We start from the raw sequence: 12,641 nt of genomic DNA, 5'->3' as shown, positions 1-12,641 counted from the left end.
ATAGGTAATAAATACTTCAGAATCCAGATAAATATTCTCACAACTCTGTAGAATCCATAGTGCTCAGGGCAACCTAGAACATCCATACCTCCATACAAGAGGCAAAAGACCAAGATTTCTTTTACCTTACTCTTCCCATGCTACTAAAAATACTAATTTACAAAGGTCCAAAAGCAGTCACATCAATTTTCTGCTTAACATTTAAAACAATAAGCCACGAAGGGAAAATCCTTTGGGAACTTATTTCCAGTGGCCATAGCAAAAGCCATGTTTGTATGTTTATTTTAGTTCTGGGGACTGAACCCAGGGCCTTGTAAATGGTAAGCCATGTGCTCTGACACTGAGCTACAACCCCAATCCCAAAAGCCATGTTTAAAAACAAATACTCCGCAACTTTATCTAAACAAATATAAGAATGTCAGCAAAAATTTAAGAACACATACATAAAAATATCCACCTCTCAGTCACCGAAGAATGACATTTGCCTGAGGATTTCACCGTCTTTAAATTCAGAACTTTGCTGACTTACCTCCTATGCATAATAGCATGGTGACACAAGGAGATCCGTGAGAACAAGCAGTTGGTCATCAGTGAATTGCTGTTTGTGTTCTTGCCAGTTGTCATGGTGTGTCCTTCGAAAATTGGATAAGGTCTTTTTTACAGTCATCTGTAGAGAAGGCAACCCACATCATACATTTTAATATCTCCGAACAACCAGGGTTGTATGTACTGTACCTTTAGCTAAGTAATAATCCATAGCTGATTCCAGATCTCATAAATTGTGACATAATGCTACAAAAACAAGCCAATCTTGTTTTCCAAAATCATTACACATCTGTAGAATTACTAACTTCACTTTAGGACAACCCACTGGAACTTACACTATTAGACCAGTTTCAGTACACACTTAAATCTATTTACAAAGGTTGAGAAAGACTAAATCATTTGTATTTTGAATTGTTAAATCTAGGAACAGAGCTGTTCACTACTATATAATACCACCACTATCTCCTATTTAACATTAGCTTCCTGTGAGATACTTTCCAGATATGTTAGAAAAGTAGAAGGATAAAATTGAACTATCCCGACAATACTGACAATACTCTACTTCCACTGAAGGGCAGAAGCTACAGTAATTTTCTTGCTATATAAAGATCTCAAATAAACATGGGACTGAAGTCTCTGCAAGAGTTTAATAATTAATGGAAAGCAGACTTAGTCCTGGCAGAGGCAGTAGTTGTAGCAAAGCAGCAAGTTCAGGGTATATAGAAAATTATAAATACAAATGGTTTCTTATAAAACATTGATATCATACATGCAAACAAACAAGGAATAACTAATCGTACCTCAATAGGCTGAGGATCATTCAAATGTGCACTGAGATTCATAAGTAGCTGGGGCATCCAGGTGGGAACATTGTAAGGGCTTGAAAGAACACAAGCACCAAGTCCTAGCACCCCAGCATGGCGTTTCACCAACTCTGCAAAGAAAACAACAATATATATGGCAAATATGTATGGCCTTATAGCGTTCATTACAATGAAATGAAATTATGCTAAATATTTTCAATGTGTGAATTTCTGCATTTAAAATGAATCTTCAAGAACATACACACTTCAAATTACCTTTTTTTTGCGGGGGGCGGGGGGCACTGGGGATGGAACCAAGGGCCTTGCACATGCTAGACAAGCAATCTACCAAAATGTTACAACCCAGCCCTAAATTACCATAATTTTTCCCCCTTTTTTTTAGGGGGGGAATTGGGCATTGAACCTAAGGGAGCTCTACCACTAAACTACCTCCTCAGCCCTTTTTTATTTTTTATTTTGAGAAAGAATCTCATAAAGCGGCAAAAGCTGGACTTAAATTGGAATCCTCCTGCCTGTCAGCCTCCTGAGTTGCTGGGATTATGGCTGTGCATCACCACTCAAAGCTCATGGTTACTTAACAAAGCTGCATGTACACGTTTTTATAAGCATATTATGTGTGTGTACACGAAACATGGACAGTTAAGTATAGATAACAAAAAGAGACTCTGAAATAAACATAAACAATGCCATTTGATATAAAAGAGTTTGGTACTTCATTATTAAATAATAGACTCCAAGCAAACAAAGTAGAGTAATGGCACTTTACTGAAATTTGCTATTAACTATATGACATTATTAATATACTCAGTACTTAATAGCTGTCTACTCCAAGCACTTCCCACAAATTCAATTAATTTCCTACTTACTAATCTTCCCATGTATTTTCTATTCTTGTTAGCAGTGGAAAGGTCAGATGCTTCTTTACATGTAAATTTCTCTTTAAACATTACATAGTAGTTATATGTTATTCTCATTTGGTTTCTTTATATTAATTATGTTGAAAACTCCAGTAATGACTCTTCTCATTCTTTCAATAAATGATCAGTTAAATATAATTATGCTAATAATGACATTTTAATGGTCTGCATATACAATGGTGATCCTTTAAGATTCTCTTAGTAGTGTCACAGTCATTTCAGTGTGTTTTAAGTACAATCTATGTTGTAGACTTCATTTATTAAAAGAGTTTTATGTAGCCATGTACAGTTTTCTTCATAGCTATCTCAATTTTAGCTTTTACATGCCAGGGATAACTATTCCCAGTATTAGCAAAAACCTGGCACATACAAGTTTAAGTCTGGTTAACTTCCAAAAGGGTATGGGTGTTTTATACCAGCAACATTACCTGCAGAAGGAATGGTATCTCCTACAGAACCAGGGTCTCGCTTTCTTTTCTTAGGTAGTTTTGTTTTGCAAAGTTGCTCAAAATGAATCTGCATAGGACTGTCCATGGTAAGGAAGTTACACTGTAACAGACCACTTAAGGTGGTAGCAGCCATTTCTCGAACCTGTAGGAATAATAATTTATATTAGAACTGAGATTCTAAGCCTGAGGGAACAATAGAGAACAAAGGGGAAATATGGGACCCGGGGTGGAGACCTTCCCTGGAACTGTTAGGTAAATTTTGCATATTCTCTTTGGAAGTTTCTTGATAGAAATTTCATCAAAGTGTTTAACAATCAATTTCTGGGTTTAATCCCAACAGAGATAGACACACACACACACACACACACACACACACACACGGGAAGTGGGCATGCATTTTTACTATATCTAGAATATACTGTAGCGAGACATTCTAACTTCTTTTTCTTTTCTTCCAAGATACTAATAAATTATCTCAATACCTCCACCAGAATTATTCTCTTTCTTAGTAGTAGGGTATACTTCTGGGGTGCTCTGTCCAGAGTTCACCGTGTATATACAATTAATTTTATAAGGTGAGGAAAAAGAATTTATTTAGCTTTCTTCTTCTTCTTTTTTTTTTTTTGGCAGGGCTGGGGAAATCAAACCCAGGGCCTTCTACATGCTAGGCAAACGCTCCACCAAATTACATATCTCTAGACCCCTTACTTAGCCTTAAATATAGGATGTCCCTCCACTTCTAAAAATTTTCCTTTAAATTCAGTAAGATTTTTCTTCAAAAAGATATTTGTCATAGTTGGGTGTAGTGGTGGATGCCTGTAATCTCATTGATTTGTGAAGCTCAGGCAGGAGGATCTAAAATTCTAGGCCAATATAAGCAACTTACTAAGACACTGTCTCAAAAAAATTTTAAAAGGGGCTGAAGTACAGTTCACTGGTAAAGCACCCCTGGGTTCAATCCCCTCATATGCGACCCCAGCCAGAAGTCATTTTACAGTCAGATTATTATAAAGTTTTTTTTCTCAATACTATCATGAATAGGATTAACTAATTACCACTGCTATTTAGGATCACAGTTGCTTTAAACATATATAATGGCTTTAATAAATGTCATGGTTGTGCTTATTTAAGAAATATGTTTAATAAGCCTACTATATAAAAAAAGTAAAATGTATATAATAAGAATGTTCTAATAGAAACTTGCAAAAACCAGTAAATTTTAATGCAAGTGTTCTGCTACAGTTTGGATCTTAAATGTCCCCCAAAAGCCCACGTATTAAAAGCCTGGCACTCAATATTTTCCCTGATGTGCAGATGCTAATTCACAACGGAGTAGAGAACAGAGGTATTTTGGACTAGATAGAGGAAAGTGGAGGGAAAGGAGGGGCCATGGAGGTAGGAATGATTGTAGAATGAACAGGACATTATTACCCTATGTACATATATGATTACATGATCTATGTAACTTATATCATGTACAACCAGAAGAACCAGAAGCTACACTCCATTTACCTATAATGTGTCAAAATGAATTCTACTGTCATGTGTAACTAATTAGAACAAATAAAATTTAGGGGAAAAAAAAAAAAAAGGTTGACACTGCTGGGCGCAATGGCACATGCCTGTAATCCCAGAGACTCGGGAGACTGAGGCAGGAGGATCCTGAGTTCAAAGGCAGCCTCAACAATTTAGCAAAGCCCTGACTCAAAACAAAAAGGGAAGGGGGTGTGGCTCCGTGGGGAGGGAGGGAGGGAGGAAGGAAAGGAAGGAAGGGAAGGAAGGGAAGGAAGGGAAGGAGAGAGAGAGAGAGAGAGAGAGAGAACAAAAAATTCCAAAAAGCACTTGGCCCTATTGGGAGGTGGTAGAACCTTAGTGGGAGTTCTTTAAGTCACTGGAGATGTCACAGGGGACATAGTGGGACTTAAGCTCCTTCTTTTTTCACTTTGTAAAGATGAGATTAGTAGTTTTGCTCTACCACATTTCTTCCATGATGTACTGCCCTGCCAGAGGCCTAAAGCAACAGGGCCAACAGATCATGGACTGAAAGAAACCTCTAAAACAGTAAGTCAAAACAAAACTTTTTATCTTGATAAGTCCATTGTTTTGGGTATTTGTTAATATGACAGAAAGTTGACTAATGCATACTCTAAAATCTGAAGTTATGCCAGGCGTGGTGGCACACGCCTGTAATCCCAGTGGCTCTGGAGACTAAGGCAAGGGACAGAGAGTTCAAAGCCAGCCTCGGCAAAAGTGAGGCTCTAAGCAACTCAGTAAGATCCTGTCTCTAAACAAAATACAAAATAGGGCTGGGATGTGGCTCCTTGGTTGAATGCCCCCTCAGAGTTCAATCCTTGGTACCAAAAACAATAACAACAAAACTGAAGTTATGAAACAACTTGAGATTTCTAATTTTTCATTTTCATTCCTTTAACTTAACTTTTTTAAAAAACATAAGGGGGGGGGGGGACATTAGAAATTTAAATATTTTCACCGAAACCTCTCAGCATTGTTATAACCAGTCTGTTAGTTTCTTAGACTAAACAACATGCATTCCCAAAAGATGAGAAAGCTAGTTGGGCTCATTTAGGGAGGTAGAGAAATTTCCATTCCCATTTTCTTATGTGCCGCAGTCTGGCTGGGCACAAATCACGAGCCACTCAAGCAGGAACAAACTTTATTTCCGAACTCCCGCCAACGCCACTCACGCAGCCTTCTCCCCAGACACACCACACCAACTGGAAAATCCCTCCTCCAGCACTTCCCCAACCAACTCGAACTCCCCAGGAATCCCCTCAGGAACTCCAAAGTAGCCAGCACCTGAGGTGGACAGCAGGGGTCTAATATACAATTGAATACACAGCTTAACATAACCATCATCAGCTCAATGGCTTGCTGGCATCACCTCTCACCACTTCTGGCAAAAATGTGGGAGACTCAGCTATGGCTCTCAGCATCTCCCCCCTTCTGTTTAATTAAACACCAAGCATGTAGTTAAGGGACCGTGCCTATCTTAGGTTGTCCAATTCTACATATGGTCCTTACCCGTCATCAGATGAGCTGACCTCAAGGCGTCAGCCTCCTGTCTTAGGTTGGTACTGTTGCAATTGGATCATACCAGTCATTGACTACTGGTTCAGCATACAGCCATACTTGTGGATAGGCCTTTGTACCAGTGGGGGGTGAGGTTCTTTGCCTCACCTCTGTTGGCCCCCAAATTTGGCCTTGTGCCAGTGGGGGGGGTGGAGTTCTTTGCCTCACCTCTGTTGGCCCCCAAATTTGGCCTTGGTGCCAGTGGCTCTCAGCACTTATGGATATAATCTATTCTGAGTGCTCAAAAATAAATATATAAAATAAAGTATACTACTGTTTTAAGTCCATAAAAGAAGTAAAATTTTCACAAAAATTCAATTACATTTTCCCCAAGAAATGAATACACACACATACACACCGTGTATATGTGTGTATATACATATTTTCCCCCTTTTTTTGGGTGGTATTAAGGGTTGAATCCAGGACCTTGGGCATGTTAGTAGGCAAGCACTTTACCACTGAGGTACATTAGCCCGAAAAGTGACTTATTACAACATGTTTTCCTTATATTATGCTATTTGAACTAAAACTATCTTTTTATACCAAACATTAATATAACCTCACCATAAAAGTTGACTTGAATTTCTTTATCAAAGAAAAACCAAAAAAGGATAGCAGTTCTATCTTCAGTTTACCGGACAACAACACACTTGAGAGTGAAAGTGCAGACTTGTACTCTCTTCAAATTGCTTTCATGCATGTTTCCATTAATCTCTTAAAAATCACTATGTGGGGTGATTATCATTCCCTAATACATAGAAAACACTGCGGTTTGTAAATATTATTTGCACAGTTCCAAAGAGAAGACACATTAAAAGTATGTCCAGTATTTTATTTTCCCATTTGAACCACAGAAAATCATGATTAGGGTACTAATCAATTAGAGTACTCACATAGATCTGTTAAAATTCAAGTTACTTTTAATAATTTATATCTTATAAGGTACAAATATTTCTGCAAAGAAAGACCATGATGGGTTCTTTAATTTTAATTTGTTGTAACATAAATTTTACCTCTAATTGCTCATCCTCCAAAAGGTTTATAACAAGCCACCTGATGTCTTTAACTGCATCTTCATTGTTTAGGAAAATAAAGAGGTTATAAAACACCATGGTCTGGAGGTAGGTCAGTACTGTATATCTCGCATGCCAAGAACTGCTTCTTGCTGTCTGTGAGTGAGGAAAACATATAAATAATGATAATAGTACTAACAGAAGTATGAGATGCCTATAAATAACATAATATTCTAATTTAATTCTACTTTCACAGTATTGTTAGGGCAAGTTTATCTAATATTTCCTTCTGTATAAAAAGTTGATCTATTTCGGGTAGTTATTCAGAATGTATGATGACTGAGTAACAGCAAATGAACACAAAGGTATAAGTCAATTTTAGGAGAATTATTTACAATTAATGACTATAAATTCTTCTAAGAAATGCACATTATTTTACTCTCAGTGGCAGTTAGCATCTAAAAGCAAATAAGATTAAGAACAACTAAATTCCACTACAAAAATTATGGACCATTTTAGTCTGTTGAAAATATTTTTCAGTGGCAGTTAAACTAAAAATCTAAAAACTATGAGTATGTTCATTTTTATATTATATAACACATATATTACCCTAGAAAAAACTGAACATACAGTACACTAATTGCAGCCAGAAATATATCCAACCACTATAGGTCTCTAGCATAGACCAGGAAATAAAAGTGAATAAAATAAAGGGGAAATGGCAAAAGGGAATCACTACTCCCATCCCTCATAAGCATTTCATATTCAATGAAGTTCAATAATTAGTTCTTTGTGTATACAGGTAACTTTTGGCTTGTGTGATTTTTTTTGACCAAGGTAAAAGAAGTTGATGGCAGAGCTAGGTATAGAATACAGATCTGTTTCTTTGGTCAACACATATTGCTTCTTGTACTAAAATGAAAATCAAAATGAAAGGAAAAAAAATAAGTTACTGTGTATACTACAGCTGATACTGTGAAATTCTTAGAATGGTAAACTAGGATCCTAACCAAAAGATATGAAGTATTGTAGTTAAACACTCTTACTTGGTTTAGCACCTGAAGTACCAAAGGCACTTGATGAGGGTAAAGCAACCCCTGAGACATTAGTGATAAACAAAGTTTTGCATCTCTTTTCAGTTCATCATAGCTATTGTCATTTTCCACGGGGGCAATCTAGAGAACAACAATAACAACATAAATTGAACAATAACTGCCAATAAAAACAAGGGCATGCTATATACCAAAATTACATTTTACTTTTAACAACTTCTCTTTTTTTTATATTTATTTTTCAGTTTTTGGTGGACACAACATCTCTATTGTATTTTTATGTGGTGCTGAGGATCGAACCCAGTGCCCTGCGCATGCCAGGCGAGCGCACTACCACTTCAGCCACAACCCCAGCCCTTACTTTTAACAACTTCTATGGAAAAATTTTAAACATACCCAAAACTAAAGAGACTAGTATAATGAACTCCCCATAAACTAATTATTTCAACAAAGACAAACTCATGACTAATCTTTTTTTTTTTTTTTCATTTTTTTCTTCCCTCTGGCTTTCCTTCTCCCAAGTAAATTATGTGATGCAAACCCCAGATATTCTTCACCCATAAATATTTCATTATGTTATCTCTGAAACATCTCTTTAAAAAAGAGACCTGTTAAGTACATAATCTTACATAAAACTATTTATAAAATATTTGGTAGTGGTCAAACTACTTCCCCCCCACACACACACACCCCCATTGTAGTATCAATGTTATTACAATTGGCTTTCTGGAACCATTGGTCACACAACACTGTGTTTAGCTGGATTTTTTTCTGGGGGTTGGGAGAGGGATAGTTTTGAACCCAGAGGTTCTTTTTATATATCTATATCCCCAGTTCTTTCTACTTTTTAAGTCAGGATCTCACTAAATTGCTGAGGCTGGCCTTAAACTTACGACCCTCCTGCCTCAGCCTCCCTCTTTGCTGGGATTGCAGGTATGTGCCACTGTTCCTGGCTAGCTGAAATGTTTTAAAGCTCTCATTTAAAATTTCTTGATATCCTGTTTTGTAATTTATCCCACTGTGGCCTTCTCTGACTGTACTCCCATATTGGCACGTGCTGGCTCTAATAAGTCCTGTAAATGACCCACTGGATCTTTTTTTTTTTTTAATATTTATTTTTTAGTTTTTGGCGGACACAACATCTTTATTTGTACGTGGTGCTGAGGATCGAACCCGGGCCGCATGCATGCCAGGCGAGCGCACTACCGCTTGAGCCACATCCCCAGCCCCAACCCACTGGATCTTGACGTTTGATTTTATTGAAGTTTGGGCACAACATTAAGCGATGTTTCTTCAGATATTTAATTTTCTTTTTGTGATGAACCATTATAAAAGAAGTATAGGTTTGCAAAATGGTGATAGTCATTCCTCCTTATTACCTAAAACACACATAAGTAGAAAAGGTTTCCCATATACTGAATAATTATTTCCTATTGTCCTACAAATGTGAACAACGGTTTAAAAAAAAAGTATTATGAATCAATTAATTTCAATAAATTTGATGGCTTTAGTTCACTTTAGTTACTCTGTACACTGGTGCTCATTTCCCTTTTCACTATCAAAAACCTCAAATTGGGTCCTGAGTCCTTAATACAAGAATCTTGGTTTCTGGTATAGCAAGATGACCTAGATTTACCATGTGTATTTCTTGCTCCAAACATGAAATGAGTCACTTCTCTAAGACCTAGTTGTTTTATATTTAGAAACCATACCTGATTTTCTGTATTATTAAAAATTACTATTCTGTGTATTCATTCCTATTGCTATGGAATGATTCAAATTGTAGGATATCTAAACAAAAGGATATTCCATGGGCTGGGATTGTGGCTCAGTGGTAGAGTGCTTGCCTAGTACACAAGGCACTGGGCTCGATCCTTAGCACCACACAAGATATTGTGTCCACCTAAAAGGATGTTCCAGAGTTCATTTCACCAGGTCCTATCCAGAGGCAATAGACACTAGAACTGTTTCCAAACTTTTTACCATGTCTTTGTGCCTAGTCATTTCACATCTTTATTGGTACACTTTTGTATAGAAGGATAGAATATGTTCACTGTCATCAGAAATGATGAAAATGCATTGTGTGTGCTTTGTTAGACATTGCCCCATGCCCTTCTTTATTGCTGATTTCTTCAGAGATTCACACCATTTGGTAACCAACACTAGATTTTTTTCACAATTATGATGGGTGAGAAATGAAAAATTATACAGTATGGTTTTAATTTGTGAAAAGAAATAAATTTTCATCAAACATACCAGGGATTATATCAATTTAGGAGAAACAGGCAAAGTTCAGTATTATCAAATTTTTTTGCATGTCTATAACAAACAGGAATTTGACCATGTAGGAAGCCTCTCCTTGACAAGTTTTAGGCTCTTTGAAGCCCTCTTTCTGAATAGGCTCCATCCATGGTCTCCACTTTCTGGCCTACAGTGTCTAATCTTAGCAGACTCCCACTAATTCAGTTGAATAAGAACCCCCACCCACATCCAATCACATTCTTCATTTCCCACCACTGCTATCTGACCACTCATGGCCTGCCTTCAGCAAAAATCCTGTGAAGGCAGTCTAGGAACAATCCTAAATATATGAATCCACTATGACAATTTGTACAGGGTTTGATGGAAATCAATTTTATTAAAACAAGGATTTCCTAGACAAATAAGAACTAAATAAAACTTTAAAGCCATATTTTTTTAAATACCCCCCAAAATATAAGGGGATTTGGGCTGAGGACAGTGGCTGGAGAAGTGCTTCCCTACCATATATGAGATCCAGATTTGATACCGAGCACCACCCAAAACAAACAAAGAAACAAAAAGACCATATATAATATAAAAATGGCATTAAACAGTATATGGTACAAAACAAATCTGATTTCTTCATTAAAACAAATAGGGATGCTATGTTCTCCAGAAGTATATTCTTTAACATCAGTCACTGAAGAAGTTGTCCCTAAAACAAATTTTAAAAACAGCAAATAAAAAGCACCTTAAGGGGCTGAGGTTATAGCTCAGTGGTAGAACACTTTGTGTATCATGTGTGAGGCACTGGGTTTGATCCTCAGCACCACATATAAAAGCCAGGCAAGGTGGCCCACACATGTAATCCCAACACTTTGAGAGGCTAAGGCAGGAGGATAGAGAGTTCAAAGTCAGGCTCAGCAAAAGTCAGGCACTAAGCCTCTCAATGAGACCCTGTCTCTAAATAAAATACAAAATAGGGCTGGGGATGTGGCTCAATGATTGAGTGCCCTTGAATTTAATCCCCAGTACCACTCCCCCGAAAAAAGCAANGGGAATCAAATTAAGATTCAGTTAAATAATACTGACATAGCAATATAAGTATGTACTTCAAACTGAGCTCTCTGCTTTATAGGAATTATTTCACTTCATCCTTGTAACAATTCTATGAGGGATACTAATATTATCACTTTAAAAATTAAAAGACAGTCTTATAAGTTTAGTAACTTGTAGGTCACAATCAAAAAGTCTACACACCTCAAAGCCAAGGATCTCACAACTATTTTTGTTTACAAAATCTTTTTCCTTAAAATCTTAAGATACATAAAGGTTTTAAAAATGAAAATGGAAAAAATATTCAAACTTTTACTTTGATATATACATATTTCAAAGATTTCTTGATTTTGATGAATATAAAACTGCTTTATCTGGGATACAGCACTCTCATGTTAATCTTGTGCCTGACACAACTCTTAAATACTTTGCACACCTAGGTACCCCTTACTCTTTGTTTAGATCCAACAGATTAGTGCACTATCATATTTCATCTGAACTCTTTGGCATTTGCTAACAGCAATGCAAGGAACAGAAAATTGAGATGACATGGCACTCCTGTTATTTAATTCTGCCACTCACTTCTCAATTTGGATAGTGAGGAATACTTATTACAAACTCACTTAATTTTCATAACACCTCTAGGAGGTGAGTGATTTTTATTACTCCCTTTTTACATATGAGCAGAAAAAAATGTTCTGAGGGGTTAAGTTACTTGCTTATGGTTACAGAATTAATTCATCAACCAAGACTGCCTGGGTCCAGAGTTCATGCTGTTAAACACTACACTCTCCGCCCCTGGCTGCCTACGTAGTGAGTAACAGCAATAAAACCAAGTACAAACTACTTTAGGATAAATTGGGTATTAAGTTTTATGAGCTACATAAGAAAGTATAAAATATCTACTTATTCATCTGGGAAAGCATATACTATATAGTTTAGGTACCAAAAAAGGAAGCTAAAGAACAACTGAATGATCTTATTTTTAAAAAAACTGTATACAAAAATAGCATCTGGAGAAATACAAATAAAAAATTGCATATCAGCTTTCTTTGAGGTATAGACACACAATTTAAAGAGTTTGGCCCATCTTTACATTCTAGACTTTTTAAAATAAGCATGTACTACTTTGGAGGGTACTGGGATTAAACTCAAGGGCACTCGACCAATAAGTCACACCCCAGCCCTATTTTGTATTTTATTTAAAGATAGGGTCTCACTGAGTTGCTTAGTGCCTCACTTTTGCTGGTTTTGAACTCTCTATCCTCCTGCCTCAGCCTCCCGAGCTGCTGGGATTACAGGCACATGCCCCCATGCCCAGCAGCAAGTATTACTTCTATAAAATAACCATAAGTTAAAAAAAAATGTAGGGGAATAATTAATGATAGATGGTGGTTTATTTATTTTTTACCTTCAGCTTTCCAAATTTTCCCTTAATAAACATTTAACTTTT

General features: G+C 36.7%; 1 protein-coding gene across 1 annotated transcript in view; it reads right to left on the bottom strand.

Annotated features, from left to right (window-relative positions):
• Window positions 1-12,641, bottom strand: part of Psme4 (proteasome activator subunit 4) — a 97,307-nt gene that overhangs the window by 1,582 nt on the left and 83,084 nt on the right. The window contains exons 42-46 of the mRNA XM_015479670.2: window positions 7,886-8,014; window positions 6,840-6,995; window positions 2,716-2,878; window positions 1,347-1,480; window positions 530-667 (exon numbers count right to left, since the gene is read on the bottom strand). Coding sequence (XP_015335156.1) covers window positions 533-667; window positions 1,347-1,480; window positions 2,716-2,878; window positions 6,840-6,995; window positions 7,886-8,014 — 717 coding nt within the window. The 3' untranslated portion in view covers window positions 530-532. The remainder of the gene's footprint in view (window positions 1-529; window positions 668-1,346; window positions 1,481-2,715; window positions 2,879-6,839; window positions 6,996-7,885; window positions 8,015-12,641) is intronic.

This window comes from Marmota marmota, unplaced genomic scaffold (genome assembly GCF_001458135.2).
Source record: "Marmota marmota marmota unplaced genomic scaffold, marMar, whole genome shotgun sequence".
NCBI classification, from domain to species: domain Eukaryota; kingdom Metazoa; phylum Chordata; class Mammalia; order Rodentia; family Sciuridae; genus Marmota; species Marmota marmota.
Note: the sequence above shows the minus strand (reverse complement) of the source record. Positions and strands in the feature narration are given on the sequence as shown.